Below are 19,712 nucleotides of genomic sequence, written 5' to 3'. Positions count from 1 at the left end.
TACACTGTAAATGTTTCCTGTTATTATCTGTGAGTCTTTAGAGGTTTTAGAAAATGTTTTGGGGACATTTGGAGAGCATTCACTAATACTTTCCAAAAAGTTGCATTTAACATTGATCACACCACTATTTCAAATTAGCATTTCAAACATTTTTTATTCCTTTTCTAAATTTTTCAACATCATTTAAGAGATTATCCTTTCACCATAGTTACACATGTTGCTCCCAGCTTTCTTCTTTGGCCTTAATTTGTATATTTGTGTAAAATAATTTTGAAAATACGGTGTTAAAAAGCCAATTAAAATAGTAGATCTAGAAGCTGACAGTGAAAAAGTTACTAAAAGTAACTAATATGAATAGTAATAAGAAATGTTGCTTAAATACAAAGGATATTCATCAATTTAAAACCAAATGTAAAAACAATATTATATAGTTTTTATAATTCAATTTTTTAGCCATTTCCTTGACTTTTTTCACTTTATTTTCATTTTGTCATCCCATCTAGCAGTCTTTATGGAGGGGCTCCAAACCTTTATAAAAACTAATCTTTGTTCATAAATGTTACTAAAGTAAACATCACCCCTTCAGGGTGCAGTTTCTTCATACAGAAAAGGCAACAATCTATTGATTAGCTCACATTTACCTGAATTTACAGTGAATTCATCCCTTCATTTTGAATCAAAGTTTCTAAGAGAGAAAGTGCTTTTTATTTTTGATTCAATGTGAATTGGTTATTCAATTGGTCTGTATCTAAAACTTCTTAATAAAATGCCAATAAGATCAAACATGATAAATAAACAATGGATGAGTCCATTTACTCCATCTGAATGGAGGTAGAATCTCTTCTCAGTGACTTTGGACGGAATAAGTGGAAACCCACTGAAACTTTAGAAAGTAAATATAAAACAAAGTTTAAAAATTCAATTAAAGCCAGAGCAGTGAGTTACCATGTTTGACCATTAGAGGGCAGCCTCACTAAATGAAGAAGTAAAAAAACTGAGATCACTTCCTCACAAAATACAAAGGTAAGCAAGAAAAAGTACCAGATAACATCAACTTTTAAACTAATAAATTCAGTCAAAGCCTCTGTCAGTAATTTTCTTTCTTATGTTCTTGAATTTCTGTGGATGTAGATCATTTAATCTACTTTAATGTTGTCAGACTGGTTCCATTTAAGTGATTTAAGGACGAACAAGTCCGGACGCCATCAGGCCAGGGAATGTGGGGTGTGGTTGTAAAACAACTTTATACTTACTCAGGTTTTATTTGTTTGATATTAGAATTTGTTTTATTCTGTTAAATATATTAAGTGTAAAATTTTTTAAACAGAATAACTTTAAAGGGGCAAATCCATTAGCATATTTAAAGATAACTAATTTGCCTCAGAGGCTGAGCAAAACAGGAAGTAATAGAATTGTAAAGAGCAGTAAAAGCATACATTTTCTATTTGTTGAAAAAAAAGGGTTTATTAGGTTATATAAAGTTAAGTACCCAAAATAATACTTTTTAACTTCTTAGCAATATCTTCTAAACCTCAGAATTTGCTCTAAAATGAACAATAATTGTTGAAAAAATGTTTTAGCAGGGGAAACTACCCTACTGTAAAGCCTTTACAGAAAGACAAAACGTAATCAGGAAGTGAACATGTTAGTTCTGCTTTTTTCTTTCTTTTTTTTTTCCCAGAACCTAAACTCTCCACCCAAAAGGTAGGGCGGCTGAGCTAACAGAATGTGTGCTAAATGTGATGTGAGTAATCAGTGAGTCATTGTAAAAAACACTGGAGCGTCTGGCATTCAACTCGTTTGCTGAGAAAACGAACAGGCAGAGAGAGAGAGAGAGAGGTTCCAAGAGGATAAATCACTTTTATTAAAAAAAAAAGAGTAAATTAAAACGCAGCTCATTTTACACAATGAAGCATATGTACAGAATACAAAACGGAAGTCAATTGTTGCTCTAAATGATGCCAGCACTACGGAGGAATGATTGGATTGATTTTTCCAAAAGGCACAAGGGCGGGTTGTGACAAGCTGAGTGAGTCAACACGCCATCACAACACAACATTTTGGTGGCGAGTAAGCGTGGAGAACATAAAGTTCAGATCAAAAAGTTGAAGAGCAAATTTCACATTCGACTTCACAAATGGTTCTTATGCGCCATCTGTAAAAAAAGACAATTAAATCTACCTTTTACCGATAAACGCTTTCAAGATATGTTTCAAAGTATAATCCAGCTTCCATGGGAGCATTTTGTGTCAAATAGTTTCATAATTTGGGCTTCAGCAGCATCAGTTCCTTCAAGTGTAATCTACAAAAACCGTCTCATCAGGTTTACATGTAATTTCTTATGTCAAAGAAAGTATATTTGCATAATTTACAGCAATATACAAAGATATTTAAACAAATACTGTACACTCTACAGTAAAGCACTTGTACTATGACAACAACACACACACACAAAAAAAACCTTTTAGAAATAAGTTATCAATCAGACTGAAAAAGGCTTGGGGCAAAAATAGTTAGAATAATTTAAATACCAGCTCATTGTGGTTGGTAGTTTTTGGAAAGCGGAGTAAAAAAAATATTCAGTTTGGTCGGAAAAGATCAGAAACGAAATATATAATGTGACAAAAGATCAACATTAAAAGCTGTACATCTACAAAGCAAGTTAAAATGAATACATAAAGGCAGAAAAACAGTAATGCTTTCCCAAACAATCAATGAACACATAAATATTAACATTTTCTAACAAAATTAGAAGTAAATAAGATTATAAAACTAAAATACAAGTGATGGTAATTCATCTGATAAAGGTTTAAAAGTTCAAGTTATATAGCTGAAACTAATCAAGAGCCTTAGTGGGGAACAGGTGTTTTTTTACAAAGAAGTAAAAAAAGAAAGAGATTACATTTTAGTGGTAAAACTTGACATGAACCCTGGCTTATTTTGGACGTACATTACAGTTCATTACATTTCTGCCGAAAATGCCCAACACCCAAAATCCCACCAACCTCGTCCGGTCTGCACAGGTGTGAACAAAAAACAATACAAAAGGCAGATAAACTGGTATGTTAGCAAAATCTTAAATCGGTAAATCCATTGAATAATTTTGAAATCCGAACAGCAGGATGACGTGAAAGTTCAACCACACAGATTTATGTGTTTTATGTACATTTTAGAGTCACTTAAGTTGAAATCAAAGGCCACAAAATCGAATGGTAACATGTTAATACTGTGATGAAATAAATAACAAAACTGTTAAATTATGTCATATTTAGGGATGGGCTGGCTGTAGATATAAAGGTTTTAAAAATTTGCGGTTTGAAAAGTGCAAACATTTTCTGTTATGCTCCTTCTACTTTAGATATGATCGTGTGGGCGGTTGCCCAGGGCGGCATTAGAAAAAGGGGTGGGCACACAAGCACCAGATGAAAAAAATGAAATGAGAATTTTTTGAAATTTCTTCTATATATATTAGATTGTTATGTTTTTAGAGCAGTTTGTGACTGTAGACAGTAAGACTGAGGAATTTGGAAACATGCCTGTCGCAATAAATCAATTAATTGTATGATAAATTAAAACAAGCTCAATGTTTCATCACTTCTCTCTATGAAAAACTGGATGACTGGTGTTTTGGATTCAACTAGTCCTTTTTTTCTGAAGGACAATTTTGTTTACAGAGATCTCTAAATAAATACTTTTTATTGCAATAAAAAGTATGAAACGAAATATTGTGATAATAAATCCTAAATCAAAATATACTGTTAAATTCAGTAGCAGTTTGTTCTATAGCTTTACTTCTTTTTTTATACCAACATAAGAAAGTAATAATGCTATAGATAACATTATTTCAAGTAATATTCATAAATTCATGTTTTACATTCTTGATTTAAATTTTGGAGTTGATACCAAGAAACCAAGGTATTTGTACTCATCTGAGAGAGATTTTTACAACCAACTGCAATGGTATACTTATACCATATAAACATTGTAGTCTACATGTAGTCTGCAGCAGTTTTCAGGGAGTTTTAGGATGCAGTGGGGTTATAGCGTTCCCAGTTAGGACTTCAGCTGCACAATATTGAACATAAACATCAGCACTGACCAGATGCTACTGACCTACCAGTAAAAACTGACACTGTAAACCTCATAGCCTCTCACACACGACGTGTAAACACACAAGTAACTTCCTCTACTGCACCACATTCATAAGAGACGGATGACTGTCCTCTGCCACTTTGTTGCTGGACTCACTGAGTGATCTTATGATGGCGAACTTAATGGCTCAAACGGTCGTCGACTGGGATTTACACTGGGACTGACTAGTGGCTTAATGGGTCCACCTCAGGACATTAATAACACAAAACAAAAAACAAAAAGTAACATTTTTCCGGTTTGCAGCTTCATGTAACGGAATAAAACACGATCTGACCCCCTTGTTGGTCAGATCCACTGAAAACATGTGATTCAGGCAGGTAAATGCTAAAGCTAAATAAAACCGGGCTAAAACTCAGACGAGCTGGAAATCGGCTTCGTCACAGCATCTAGTTGTCAAGTAGTTGATCAGCCTCCAAGTCAGAGGTAAGACGTGTTGTGTTTTTCTTGCCTCTTCCCTCCTTTTAAACCCGGAGCAGCGTTCTGAGCAGGCATGGGCCGGTTGCCGGTTTCAACGTATACGGTGATATGAAAAAGTCACAGTTTTAAAACCATGAAAATTTAGCGTCATACTGTGCCTGCAGTATAAGCATTTAGTTTTGTAATGTCTGGTAAGCGAACAGGTGGAGGTCAAATCCCACCAGTCGGCTGCTGCTGCATAGTTACTAGCTCTGCAAGTTTACGCAGCTTCCAAAGACAAAGTCGACTATCATTACAGAGATTACGATGATAGACTAATTTGAAATTGCAGTTAAATTCACATCTGTCCTAATTGTTTTTTTTTTTTTAGAAAAAGCAGAGCCTCTGGCAGCAACAGGTTATGTCAAAGGGTGAAGATCAGCCCACAATTCAGCAAACATTTAAGAAGCAAATTGCGTATGCGTTCAGGTCAAAGCATCGTAAAGAAAATGCAACATAACACATTTTAGAGCTGTGGCCATAATACCGTGACTCCGCGAAACCTAAGGTCACCATACCGTCATAATATCATACCGGCCCATGCCTGCACTTCCACCGGCCTGCACTGTAAATGATCAGGAATGGGTGCAGGTGCCCGGAAACGAGCCTCGGGTCTGGGTCAGTCCGTATCAGGGGCTGCTGCCGGCCTCCACGTCGCTCTCATCAGGACCGCCCTTGTAAATCGGGCTTTTGTTCTGCAGCGCCGGCTCGTACTTGCCTGAGGGCGACTTGTTTTTAGCTTCACTGCTGTTTTTAATACCGTATAAGAAGTAGATGGCAAAGCCTGGAGGAAAAAGGGCAGATAAAAAGAGTAACATGAGCAAGCTGCCCCAGTTTGACGGAGCAGAAAGGATCACAGGTTTGGAAACGTTCAAACGCACCGACAACCATCCAGACCGAGAAGCGGCACCATGTACTAATGTCCAGCTGCATCATGAGGTAGATGTTGACAAAAACGCTGAACAGGGGCAGCCATGGAAGCAGCGGGACCTTGAGAAAACAGAGATTACATTTAGGAACTGCTCAGTGCAACACTACAAATGTCAAAACACACAAAAAAGCAGATATCTGACCTTGAAGGTCAGAGCCTCTGGGCTCTGTGGCTGCCTCCAGATGATGATAATGCAGACGACACAGAGCAGAGCCAAGATGATGCAGGGCACCACAACGGCTGCATGTCCGACGAGCAGCTGGTTCAAACAGTTTGCCAGGATGATGCACAGGATGGTGATGAGAACACCTGTGAAAACAGGAGAAAGAAAACAAACTCAGATACTTCTGGGCATTGACTCTAACAAGTAGTCTGAGCACTTGGTAGCAGACTTACAAATAACAGCTGTGGTAACGTAGACTATCATCCCGGAGGTCTTAGTCGGGATTTTTCCACTTGGACAGAAGAGCAGCTTGGCAGTGAATGTCTCATGGAGGGGTCTGTCTTCCATCTCCATGCCATACTCGTCCCCGCTGTCCCCGCCGCTCACAGCCACCTTCTCGCCTTCCACCAGCTCCACCAGCTTCTCCGTCTGACTGGACGAATTCAGATTGCCTGGCTGATACCTGGTGAGTCGGGGCAGAGAGGCTGTTTTAAACTGGATCAAGAAGGAAAAATGTCTTCTGTTGCAAACATCACACCTTTCACCAAGTTACACACAATCCTGTCATGGTAGCAAATTTTGCTGGGCAATAAATTTTCAAAGAAGTTACTGCAATACACAATAATATTGTTGTTTGGAGACCATTTTCAAGCAATACATTTATAATGCAGTCATGAGCCTGTCTGTAGAACAATTACAAATTTCTATCAGAAAACTCTCCCTTTGCTTGCTTTGTGTTTTATTGGGTTTTTAGTCCATGACTCATTGTTATCTGTTGTATTAGTGTCTATTATTAAAGATAAAGCTGTCAAAATAAATAAGGAAAATTATCAGCCTGTGTGCTATCCAAGGTCCTGCACCTTTAGACCAAGTAAGATAGAACATGTTCTCCTTACTTCAGATAACCTGCTTGGTTTTAAATCAAACCATGGCACAGATGTGTGTAAATTCACTTTGAAAAAGATTTTAGATTTGCATAATAGGAATAATTCTACAATTTTCATGTGTTTAGTTGGACGCTGAGATGGACTAGTGCAAGTCTGTTGTTAGTTGGTGTCTCTACTTTTTACTCTTTATGTGTTGTAATCTTCACTTAAATGTACAGGGTTATGCAGAGATTACAAATTTCTATCTATCATCATCTTGATGCTAACAGACATCACACAAAGTTCTGTCAGGTTTAGTCTTTTTGTAAATCTGTGATTTATGTCTATGACTGCCATCATCCTAAAACTATTTATTTGAATTACATTTTTAATATATGAACCTATTTGTGTCTTTAATAAAGTTGTTGATGATAAAAGTGCTTACCTGAGAATTAAGACACAAATAGCCACTAATGAGTACGCCAGCAGCGTTCCTATGGACATGAGGTCAACCAGGGCCGCCAGATCGAACAGGAATGCCATCAGAGCTGCAAGGAGGAAACCAGATTTCAGAGAAACTCATTCTGTGGACGCAAACATTGACAGCCACTTCAAAACCCATCAGAACTGCAGCGTTTTTTCCTGTTGCCTTCAGGAAACTTTATCGATCCTGACCTGACATCCTGACAGACAAGACAGAGAAGAGCTGGAAGTCTAATTAAAACCCTGCTGACTCACTGCGATGGCAGAACGACACACAGCTGAATCCTACCCACAGATGCGTTACCTGCAACGATTCCAGAAACAATGGTAGCCAGGATGGGGGTCTTTGTGCGAGAGTTCATCTTGGACAGACCCCGGAACAGCAACCCGTCTTCGGCCATGGCGTAAATAACCCGAGGCATGGGGAACATGGAGCCCAGTAAGCTGAGAGGAGATCAACAGTGAGACTTCTAACAGCTGCTTACAGCGAGTCACAGGTTTTAGGGCTTCCCTTCCTCACCTGGTGGACAGCGCACAGAGAGAACCCACGGCCACGATGTATCTGGCTGGTGCCCAGCCGACGTAGCTGAAGGCCTCGGGGAGAGGGCTGTCAGTGTTCAGCTGGTAATACGGCATCATCATGGTCAGGGCTGCTGACACGCCAAAGTAGGCGAAAAAACAGATGAGCAGCGAGGCCACGATGCCGATGGGGATGGACCGCATGGGGTTCTTAGCTTCTTCGCCTGGAGGAAGAAAACAATGGAAAAAGGATGAGCTGCAAGTCAAATTTCACTGAAAACCGAATAAATGAATTAAAACCAGTTTGCACTGAGTTGCAAAAGTACACCTTAAGCACATTTCATCACAACTACAAACCAGAACATCCTGACATAGTGTTTTATGTAACTGACAAACACAAAGTAGTGCATAATAATTAGCTAATACAAAAATAAGACATCTGCAAAACTCTAAAGAGTGCGTGTACATCTGTACCCCTCTTTACACCGATACCCCCAAATCATCTCAACTGATTTAGCCAACATGCAAAACAGTATGTATTGTGGAACGCTAATAGTATGCACCATGAATCTGAAAAGTGTGGCATGCATTTCAGCTGCAAATGTTTGGAGATATTCCTTTACCAGCTATGCACATACGAAAAAAATCTTCTTTACACATCCTGCTCTGCAAACCAGCTGAAACGTAGACAGATTTGACTTTTTCCTTCTACTAAACTTTCCAACAATTTCCTTGGATGCAGCCCTCTGAAACGCAGACTTCAATACTTATATAACAGCTGAGCTTCACTTTTTAAACCGAATCAAAGTATTCATGTGTGTGCAGCTGTCGCTGTTAATAAGATCACATTTCCTACTGAATATGAACGACAGACATTTCCTACCAGGCTAGAGTCCGAGGTCATATAGGCAGTCATGTTACTCTATTTGCACTTTGGAAATAGAAAACATACTCACTTGTTGTGGCAATACAGTCAAAGCCCACAAAGGCGTAGAAGCAGGTGGCAGCGCCAGACAAGATTCCAGCGAGGCCAAACGGGGCAAAACCACCGTCACCAAACATTTTTGTCAGACTGGGGAAAAACAGAAAAAGCAACATTTAGAACTCAAACACAAGCAGAACTTATGTTGGCAATAGAGTCCAATACTCACTCCTTTTGGGTGACATTAGTGCCGTTCTTGAAGCTAAGGAAGTCGCCTTCCTCGAGGTTCCAGTTTTTAACGTCTCCCTTGACGAAGCCGGATATGATGACGAAGCCCAGGACCACCAGATTGATTCCCGTGAAGATTTTGTTCACCAGCGCCGACTCGCTCACGCCGAAGGCCAAGAGACCTGAGGGGAGCAGACGCCGCAGAAAGCGAGGGAAAGAAATTCATATTCAGGATCAGTAACTGCACGTCCTGTTGCGTGGGCAGATATGTTCTGACAAACCATCACTCGGCAACAGCAATCCTCTGATTAGCTCTTCCTAACACTGCTGCTGGCATGTGACATTAGCTGAGAGATTGGTGTGACAACTGTTCTGGCCGACTAATAAGATCTCTTTAGCTGCACAAACAGGAGTTGTTTTTTTTTCCTCCTTCCCCTTCTACTAAAACTTTTAAGCTCTCAGCAAACTCACCGGTTAGCAGCAGGACCAGGATTAGGGCGAAGAGATCCGGATACTCCGCTAGCACTTTTCCAGGCACTTTCATTTCCATGGATGCCTTAAAGAAGCCAGATATTTTTTGTTCGACCAGGTTGTCAAAGGTCGAGCTCCAAGCCCTGGCCACACTGGCCGTACCTGAAAGAAAACAGAAGAGAAATCAAAAATCTGAGGATCACTGGAAACTTCATTCATTTCACTAGTTTGATTGAAAAAGTGAAGATTATTTAGATTCACAACACACAGAGTGAAACATATCAAATGATTTGTCTTTCTTGGCTAATAAAAACCAAAACAATTAATTTTCTCAGGAAATGTCTAATTTACACAAGATGTACATCCTATCAAGGCTATGGTTATCATATGCTATCACATTTCCTTCCACTTAACGTCTCACGAGTGCTGTAGCCAGGCATATTATTGAAAAATTGAGTGGAAGGAAAAAGGACGCACACAGAGAAAACTGCCAAAACCTTTTTTTTATTGGTCTAGTGTAATATTATAATGTTTTTATACAATTCATAAGTTTACAAGCCATAATCATCTAAATTAAACATAAAAAACAGAAATTCATTACTGTCTGTAATTAGGCCAGTCATGATAAATTTTGCTGGACGATAAATTGTTCTAGAAATTATTGCAGTAAACAATAATATTGTTGTTTTACGACAATTTTCAAGTAATACAATTCTACTCACTTCTCAATGCGTTCTTGAAAATGCAAGAACACATCCTCAAAGATTAACAAACTTTAAGCTCTAATGAACATTTAACACTGGAACTGGAAGACATTCTAAATATCCAAAACAAATAAAACAACAGAAACAACAAACAAAATTGTCCTAAAAAAAAGGCTAGTTGAGACCAAAGCACCAGACTTTGGTAGAAAGAGAAAAACAAAGCATGAAAAAAGAAAATCCTTCGTCTCGTTTTAATTCATAATGCGATTAATTGATTTATTGTGACAGACCAATGTGTAACCAATCTATTCTTTCCTACTCCATGAGTTCACTTTTTGAATTGGGAAAATAAAGTAGATGTTGGATGACATTTGAATTCACTGGAATCAGCTTGTTCAACAATTTATCCACCTAAACTGGAACTCACCAATGACATAAGAGAGGATGAGGTTCCACCCCGTTATGAAGGCGCACATTTCTCCCACCGTCACGTAGCTGTAGAGGTACGCGGAGCCCGTCTTGGGGACACGGGCGCCAAACTCGGCGTAGCACAGGCCAGCCATCATGGAGGACAGGGCGGCGATGAGGAAACATAAGACAATGGCCGGTCCCGCCTTCTCTCTAGCGACCTCGCCTGCGAGGACGTAGACGCCAGCGCCCAGCGTGGAGCCCACCCCCAAGGCGATGAGGTCCAGGGTGGATAAGCAGCGGGCGAACTGCGTCTCTTCATTGGAGAAGTCCAGCGCCCGGCGGCGCAGCAGGGTTTTGCCAAAGTTGGACAGCATGCTGGCCATGATGGCTGTGATTACGCGTGGGTGCAGGAAAAGGCTATGCTTTTTAAATGATGCTAGCGTAGGTGGGTGAGTGTGTGTATGTGTGTATGTGATGGGCACCGCTTATACAGAAAAACCTGTTCTCCGGTTTGGATCAGGACAGCAGGAAAGCTTGAGACAAATGAGGTAAACAACAAGTACTTGAATACTATTGGTCCTCTGATGTGTGTGTTTACTTAGGCAGGAGTTACTGGAATACACAAAGCAGGAAGTGGCAGGTGTGTTGTCGAAGCAGCAGATTAGGACCTGTCAGGAAACACAACAAGGAAAAAAGTTAAACAGGGCTCTCATTCAGTACCTGCCAAAGCTTACACTTCTTACAGCTCAGAGCTCGCAATTAATCAGAGATTACAGCATTGTTCCCGTTTCTACGAAAGAAAATCAGGGCAGACTTAAAATCTAAAAAACAATAACAGAATGTGTGAACTCTGGAAAAGATTTTCCTTATACGACATAAAACATCTCCATGCGTCTTTTGTCTAATAATTCAGGTATTTATTAAATAAAACTGTTCTTTAACGCTTTATTGAACTATGAGATAAACTCTCAGTATTTTGCAGAAATATTCACATCCCTGAAAAGCTTGTAGAAACAAGGCAGAAGACTGTGCTAAAACGAAAGATTTTAAACAAGAAAAACTAACATTGAACACACTACTTCCACTGTGAAACACTGTGGTGGCAGCATCATGCTGTTGGAAAAAAACCCCAAAGACGATCAGAGCAGTTTAGACCAAAAATATTACATGAAAAACCAACCCAGCCCAAAAAACTATTCAGGTTCTGCGTCCAGACGTTACCTGTCAGTCGAAGATGACTGAGCTATGATGTGCAGAAAAATGAGAAAAAATGAGAATGTGTCTGGGAGAGACAGTCTCCAAAAACACATTGAGCTCAATATGTAACTAAATTGTTTTGATTTAATATAAATGAAACATTTTATGAATGGAAATACATTTTTTTATTTAATACTGAAGTTGAAATTCAGTATTTTCTTCAAATTAGTTATGAACATCTCTCTTATCGGCCAGCAGTTCTTCAGTAAAAAGGTAAAAAAAAATTCTACCTTCTGACATGAGAACCAAGTTGCACAACTTCCAGGAATTCAAACATTTTTCCACCTTTTTCCAGTTCAGTATACGATCATGGGATCTCGGTGGGGCACACAGTGACCTCGTGAAGACAAAAGGAGATCGAGTACTATCCTGCCAGGCCTAATTCTTCATTTCTTTTCTTTTTTTTTTTTTTTTTTGCTTTAACAAATAAACCTGCCATGTGACACACCCTCGTACAAACAAAGGAACACCTTGCATAAGCCCTCACCACTTCCTTGCAGCGAGAAAGTGCAGACTGCTGCTGGTTCGGTGTTGTTCTAAAAGCTTGGGAAAGGCTGCGAGGAGACGATGGGTTCGAATCAAACTAACATCAACAAGAGAGAGGTGGGGAAGGCAGCATGAGCCAGTAATGTGATAAGGTGAACCTGCTGCACTGGGAAAACACTGATGAAACTGAACCTAAAAGTTTCAGACTTTAAAAGTTAAAAGTTTAAATTAAACCAAAACCAGCTTTTGAGGACGTAAACACCTGCTGCGTCAGATCAACAAATAATAAATGTTAATAATTAGAGGAGTTCCTGCAAACACGTGTTCAGCGCATAACAGTCCAAGGACATTTAGAGGAGTCAACTCGAGTGAGGAGACTCACTGTTTTTTCTCAGAACTGATCCAACTATCAGATGAATGAGGAAAAACACACAAATGAATTTAGGACTGACGTAAATCCCCAAGGTAAACCACCTGAGGAAGCAAAAGCGGGTTACTAAAGTGCAAAGAGGCATCTTTTTGAGAAGGAAAATTTGACTAACTTTTACGGTATTACAAAGAAACTGGTTCCACAACATTTCCAGTCTGATGTTACATATTATATCCAAGACAGGTTGCATAAGATGTGTTTTACTTTCCGACCAGTCAGTCAGTCAATCAAGGTTTGGTTAAAACAACATTGCCTGTGCAGAACCTGCTCAGATTAGCAGATAAAAGTTAACTTAAAAACTTGGGGAAATTCAGAACAGAGATTTGCACGTTATAAACTGAGCGTGTGAATGACAGGAAGCTCAGTGCATTGTGTTATTCTACTGTCTGAGATCACACAAAAGCATGCATGTGCCTTGATAATAATGTGATGAATGTGCAAAAATCACCCTCAAATTTACAGCAACCCTCTTGCTGACACATGGAACTCCTGCTTGAAATATCAAGGACAGAGAAAGTTTATCTTTTCTGCAAGTGCAACATTATTCAGACATTATGAAGAAGCTAAATAATCAAGAAAAGTGTAACTTATCACAGCTTCATGCAACAGTCTCATTATCAAAACAGACCTTTGTTCTGATAATCGAGCGCGTTTGAGATTAGAGTGGCAATCTGAAGAACTAAAGGTGATATTTCAAATATTTAAAAGATAACCACACATTCTAACTGATTGAGAGTTTTATCACAAGATAAAAAATACACACATTAGTTTATTGTTCTCTAACAAACTGGCTATTGTACTTTGCACAATATTTTGCATTTCACTCCTTCTTTCAGCTGTCACAAATGAAAACTTGAATGCAAAATGCAAAGTCACAGGATGGGAAAAAGTTAAGAGGTCTGAGTTCTGTTAAAGCCCTTCAGAGACTCTCAGAAAGCATAAAAAGCAGTGCTGTGTCCAGTCTGAGGCCGTTTAAGCTGTGACACCTGATTCCTTGACATATCGGGCCAGTCGGTCACTTCACTGTTCAGCCGGCGAAGAGGAGAAGTGAAACTCTACCCTGGCACCACGGACTGGACCGTCTCAGTGTCACAGCGTCTACAAAAGAACTTTTTGCCTTAAGAAGGATCTGTTCTCTGACCAGTTTGGCTACATGTCACATGTCGTGCAAAGCAAAACAAAAAGCTTTTAAAAGACAAGAGTCTAATTCTGGCCCCTTTCAGTGAACACGACATAAACTCACAGTGCCTCAGTACAGACAATATTCTATTAATACCACAAAAGCAACACGACCAATTAATCAAAGCATGTCTCGTTCTACCGGATCAAAAGAATGCCTTGGTTCGTACAGCTTAGGATTGGGAGAAATAAAAGACAAACACGGTGAAACAATGAAATCCAAATAACAGCGCGCCCGGAGCGCCGCCATAATAAACACTCGCCCCTCTGAAGACGATGGGAAACGGGTGCTGGGTGGAAATGCTCCAACCTCCTGCTTGGTGTGACATTCCAGCAGCATTTTTCCACTCGCACACCAGGAACTGAGATCTGAGGGGCGTCTGCGTTGTGCTAATAAACACCTATTAACAAAGTGCCATGGCTGGCTGGATGTGACCCTCTCAGGGGTTCACCCAGAACCTCACAGAGTTGTTTGAGTGTAGGCCTGTCACGATAAACGATAAATCAATTAATTGCACGATAAATTAAACCTATCGACCTCATTTTAATTATCGGCTTGTCTCTTCCTGCTGTTTTTTCTTTCTGTTGATGACACTGAATGAAAAAGGCTCAACTCCGGTGCTCTCCACTGACCTCCCTTCCTATTTCCTTAGTGTAATGCCCAGCTCACACTTAAAGAGTTGTCGGCCCATTTTCAAAACCTGAGAGACACATTAGCCGACAGAAATCCTAGGCATAATGGTTCGATCGGGTTCGTCGTACCTTGTGGTGTCCAGCCACCTGGGCACAAAATAATGGCTACAAGTCCAGTTAACTAATTTTAAAACCAGGCATTAATCAATGCTTTACTAGAATCTACCTGTGATGCATGTGGCTAGATTCAGCGTAAAGTCCTGACTGAATGAAAATCATTGTAACCTATTTATGTCACGTTAACGGAGAACAGCTGAAAAGTTACCGGGTTTATCAACTGCGTTAACAATTTGGCTTCAACTTCTCTTCTTGTCATTTCTATATTCTTTGCACGAAATGTTGAATAAATATTAATGTTGTTTCCACATATCATCTCCAATGTCGGCTGGACTTTGGGTTGCGCCGTGTCAGCTGTTTGGGATTCCCCTCGTTATCTTGGTCTTGAAACAATATTATCGTTTATCGCAATAATTTTTTAGACAATTAATCGCTCAGCAAAATTTGTTATTGTGACAGGCCTATTTGAGTGCAACCAGGAGAGTGCTTTTTCCTATTTAGAATGCCACAGATCTGGAGGGTTTATGATGGCCTCATTAAAACAAGGCATCGCTGCAGCTTCGCTCACATCAGCGCGTCGCTAATCTTTTCCTTGTGGTTTTCACGAGGGTTGGAAACTCCATAAGTCCACACATACACACACACACACACTCTTAAAAAGACCATCCAAGACAACATTTTACAGAAAAGTAAATATTCAGTGTGATCATGGGAGTTTCTGTTCACAACGGCAGGGTTCTTGTCATACTTTGCCCCTTAAACAAAGGCTCTTCATGCTGGTGGGACTGCTAACCCACCGTTTCGGGCCAACTGCGCTCCGGTTATAACAGGCTTCGGGGATAATGGTTGTGTTGCTTGAGCTTCACTGCAGCTGCTGCCACGTACTGCACGGTAAGAGGATTATTTTGGAAGGTAACAAACATGCTAACCTCATTATAAGTTGTTTCTGAGCCACGTTCTAACTTGAACAACACATGGGTTTGTTTTGACTGCAGTCACTAGAGTTGCAGCTGTGGTGGTTACAGAACTGGGCTGGAAGAGAGTGGCGTCACAAATCTGTTTCACAGAATATTGCATCATACTGAGCTCCCTTTAAACAAGAAAAAAATTAATACAAAAGGCTGCATAGGTATATCAACATTTGCCTGTGCCGGTGTGTGACTATTGATCAATTTACTACAACACCATGCATAGAGTATGACTCAGGCCAACAATATTTCAGCTTTTTAACAAGCTTGCTTTGTTCTAAGAGAAAAAAAACAAACTCCGGGTCTGACTTTTTTTCTAAATCCCTCTATATTATGATTATTATTTTATTTTATTTTTTTTTACTTTTTGGAAATATTTTTGGTTGTGAGAAAACTGTTTGTTTTAGCAATAGTGGGAATATAAAGTAGATCAATATCAGTTGGATCATGTTATAGATTTAGTTTTTAATTTTTTGAGAAACAAAAATAAATAAATAAATAAAATAAAATACTCTGAAACCATGGTAACTTCACTCAATCTGATGGGAACCTGTGTTATCTGGAGGACCAGATGGAACAAGACGTAGATTACACTGCAAGAGTAAACACTGACCACATGTATAACATTAAAACCTCTTTATTATTCCAAAAATGATGCTGCAGTATTCTTCAGCAATCCTGCAATATTGTCTGAATTTATGTGTAGCCCCAATGAGTGAAAAATATATGTTGTATTAATGAAAATCTACACAAAAGCCCCCAACAAGCCCGTTCTAGGACCTTTGTTCACGTATCTGTGGAAAAGACCGACTGCTGAGACTGAACTGACCGACCTCTCAGTTCACCTGGCAGGACACAGCAACCCGTGCCAAAAGCTGCTCTCCCCAGTCAAATGGAATGTGACAAACGGACAACCTGCTCGCTTTCCCATGACCAACACCAGCTCTTACTTGCTTTAACAGGACCTGGGAGCGGCAGCATTAAGCTCACATAGAGCTAAAGAGGATAAAGCAGTTTGGCCGTTTGGCACATAGTGGCCACATCTTGAATGTCAAGGTGTGGCCGCTAAGCTGCAGCACGGCATGAAAAGATAGCTCAAGACAATCTGATGAAACAGAGAAATGCTTCGGATTTACTTTAAGGGTCTTAAACTCGTGAGGCGCAACTCACCAGAAAAAAACACGGTGCTCATTATTGCACCAGTAGGAATGCAGATCACAGCCTTAAAAAAGTTATAAAACCAAATAAAACTTATATCACATGGTTTCTTCAGGTCAAAGTCTTCTTAATGAGAAGTGTTAACTTATGCTACTTAGAGTAACTAACCGCCCTCACCTCCTACCTGTTGCTTTTAACAAATGCATATGTCTTTTTACAAACATTTATGTTTTCTGATGTGGGCAATATGGCTCTCTGCCCAGAACAGCATGGTCTGTGGGTGGGCGATGCCACACGGCTAAGAAAAAATAAAGTTGTTTTCTTTCTGCTGTATAACCTTTTTTTCCCACGTTAAATGCATTACTTTTGTCCATTTTACTATTCTAGTTATTAGTCTCAAGTAATAACCCAGGTTATTACTTACAAGTAACAACCTTACTTATTGCTATCAAATCAAAAAATCATCATGGATGATTTTACATTAAATTGATTATTTAAAAAACAATTTAAGATTTATGAAATCTCCCATTTTACTTGTGAAAACACAAAAATGAACACTTATAGTGGAGTTTGAATTGTTGATTTTGTTGTTATAATTAGATTATGTTAAATACATTTTTTATTTTTGTGTTCACAATGAAACTGAGGTGTTATACCTGAATAATCTACTGTATCATAGTAGATCAAGGTGTGGCAAATATCTATTGTTTATTTGCCACACTTTGAATAAACTAATAATATCTATAAGTTTTATTACACGAATATGTAATAAAACCATAGTAATAAACCATAAACATCAAATGTATTAAATAGTAAAAGCACCATTAATTCTCGTTTTTTTTTCATCTTTACTAGAAACTGTTAAACTTTAAATAGGTCAATAAAAAAGTCGTGACATTTCAACATAGCCGCAGTACTTGAGTAGTTTGTTGCAGCATGGCTTTGCAGTTTTACGGTATGTCCACACCTTTGCAACTCCACCTCACACCACCTGACCTTCAAGCTCAGCGGGTTTGAACAAGCAGCAAAGCCTTTACTACATTTTACTACATGGTTGCTTCAGCCGGCTGATGCAACACAGACATGGGAACACCCTGGAAGACGGGCAGCTTGGCGGTGGCTACCGAGGAAAGACAGCTCGCTTTGATGACACTCACGAATTTTGTGGTTTGTGCACAAGATAAATCCTCAAATAAAATAGCAGTTAAAATGTATTTACCTACAAGCAGCGCCAACCATATTGCGTGATGTACAGCTGTTAGCATGTGAAGCATCAGCTAGCTACGTGGCTTCCAATTGCTCATCTCCTTGTGTTGATATTGTTGCATTCAGGTATAAACGACACTCGGTGATTGTCGGCTTGTAGGTTCATAAATATAACGCGGCAAAGCACCAAGCAGCGGTTTAACAGCTACGTTTCCTGGTATCTTATTTGCCCGTTTTAGTGAGAAAATCTGGACATTAAAAGCAACCGTTCCAACAACACTTTTTTAGTCCATCTGAGGGCATTTCGATGCACGTGTTGGAATTTTCGGTGCTGGTGGGGGTCTTTGAAAGCAGCATTCCAGACATCAACGCGCCTTGATAAAAAGCAAAACATCAGCCTCACGATGTTTTAACCGCGCAAAGCGAAACAATGAATGAAAACATTGAGTGATAAAACTATGGGTGTCCGGTGTATTCTTTAAAACGAGAGTACTGTTTAAACAGTTTTTCCACAATGGTAACCCACTATTAAGTTTCCCTTTTCTGCTCTGTTCTCATTGGTTTTCCATTACACGCCGGGACTATACATCAGCTGATTCCGCGCTCAAATGACAAATTAAGCCGATTTACTTAATGTTAACTACAGCGAATTAACTCATTATGACTATAAAGTATGGCAAATTACAAACGCTCACACATAAATCGGGTCATAAAGGTGAAGAACGTTATGTCCTTTAGCGCCAATACAACACACGAGGAGGATTGCATCAGTCTTACTACGAAATAAATAAACGTTACTACTGAATGGAAAAAAGCGCGTCATTGAACACCGCTTGGATTTTTAAATATCTATATATGTTTTGAAAACAAAAATTTTTATATTTGTACCTTTTGCTGTCTTCTGGAGTGCAATAGTGGACAGATAGAGACGGAAGAGAAGCAGCGAAGTCTGTGGTTTCTGATGAAACATCCCGCCTGGTTGAGCGTTTTAGTTAGTCGTGCAAAGAGGGCGGGACATAAACAAACTGACGCAAGACGAAGGCGGAGCTTTTTCACCATGAATGGAGCATAACAAACTAATCTCATTACCAAGAAATACTACAACATTCAATACAAAGAAGAGCTCCATGAACGGAGAAGAACGCAAAGTTTGTATTTTATAGGATCTCCACGCAGGGCAACAATGAACTTGCTTAACGTGTGATTTGCTGAGGAGCAGAAACCAGAGCAGCTTTTAGGCCATCAATATGGAAAACATGCGTCATCCTCTCGCTACAAGCTGTGCTTTGTTCCACAGTTTCAGAATAAAAGTGAAATGCATTACTAAACATTTATCTCATGTTTATATGTAGATTTTCTCGGTGACTTGACTGTGGTTGTGATCTCAGATGTTATTCTTAACATTTGATATCACACAGAATCCCACCCTAATGTGGTCATATCATATCATATTCAATTCAGTTCATTTAAAAATATCCTATTAATCCCAGAGGGAAAATGCATTTTGTTGTAACTCATACGGTCTTCAGCGAGTTGTTGTAGATATGGTGGGCAGGAAGGATATCCTGTAGCAGCTGGTAATATTGCAGTGAATCTGAAGAAGCCTCTGACTGAGTTTGTTTTTTTATATCAGTCTCATGAAGAGGATGCTTAAGGCTGCCTCTAATTTTCTATATTTTATTAATTATTCTTCTTTGCATACTAATCAGATGTTCAAGAGTTGTCCCCAAAACAGAACAAGTCATGTTGTGAAGAAGTTCTGCAAACTTTGAAGACTTTTTGGTTTTATTAAGCTCCTTCTAATGAATCTTCCTGAGAAAAACAAAATTTGTCATAATTATATGGGTCAGTTTCTTTGTAAAACCAAACTTTTTTGTTGTTTTTAGGGTTTTACAGCAAATAAGCATGTGCAAAAGAATTAAAACTGAGGTGGATGTCCAACAAGACCTGGCAACCAGTGGGTGCTGGTCCA

General features: G+C 39.3%; 1 protein-coding gene across 2 annotated transcripts; it reads right to left on the bottom strand.

Moving 5' to 3' along the window:
* Window positions 1–1,840: 1,840 nt before the first annotated feature.
* Window positions 1,841–18,735, bottom strand: slc7a3a (solute carrier family 7 member 3a). 2 transcript variants are annotated; one of them, XM_007553032.2, is made up of 12 exons: window positions 18,629–18,735; window positions 10,323–10,974; window positions 9,192–9,353; window positions 8,722–8,902; window positions 8,527–8,642; window positions 7,572–7,794; window positions 7,356–7,495; window positions 7,014–7,116; window positions 5,936–6,165; window positions 5,682–5,848; window positions 5,490–5,598; window positions 1,841–5,392 (listed from the first exon to the last, which is right to left on the bottom strand). In XM_007553032.2, the coding sequence occupies exons 2-12, from the start codon at window positions 10,687–10,689 to the stop codon at window positions 5,238–5,240; spliced, it is 1,953 nt and encodes a 650-aa protein (XP_007553094.1). In that variant the 5' UTR covers window positions 10,690–10,974; window positions 18,629–18,735; the 3' UTR covers window positions 1,841–5,237. The 2 variants fall into 2 exon arrangements, with proteins under 2 accessions (XP_007553094.1, XP_016527612.1); XM_016672126.1 differs by lacking the exon at window positions 18,629–18,735 and adding an exon at window positions 17,754–17,866.
* Window positions 18,736–19,712: the final 977 nt, after the last annotated feature.

This window comes from Poecilia formosa, unplaced genomic scaffold, assembly GCF_000485575.1.
Source record: "Poecilia formosa unplaced genomic scaffold, Poecilia_formosa-5.1.2 Scaffold3, whole genome shotgun sequence".
Classification (NCBI taxonomy): Eukaryota; Metazoa; Chordata; class Actinopteri; order Cyprinodontiformes; family Poeciliidae; genus Poecilia; species Poecilia formosa.
Note: the sequence above shows the minus strand (reverse complement) of the source record. Positions and strands in the feature narration are given on the sequence as shown.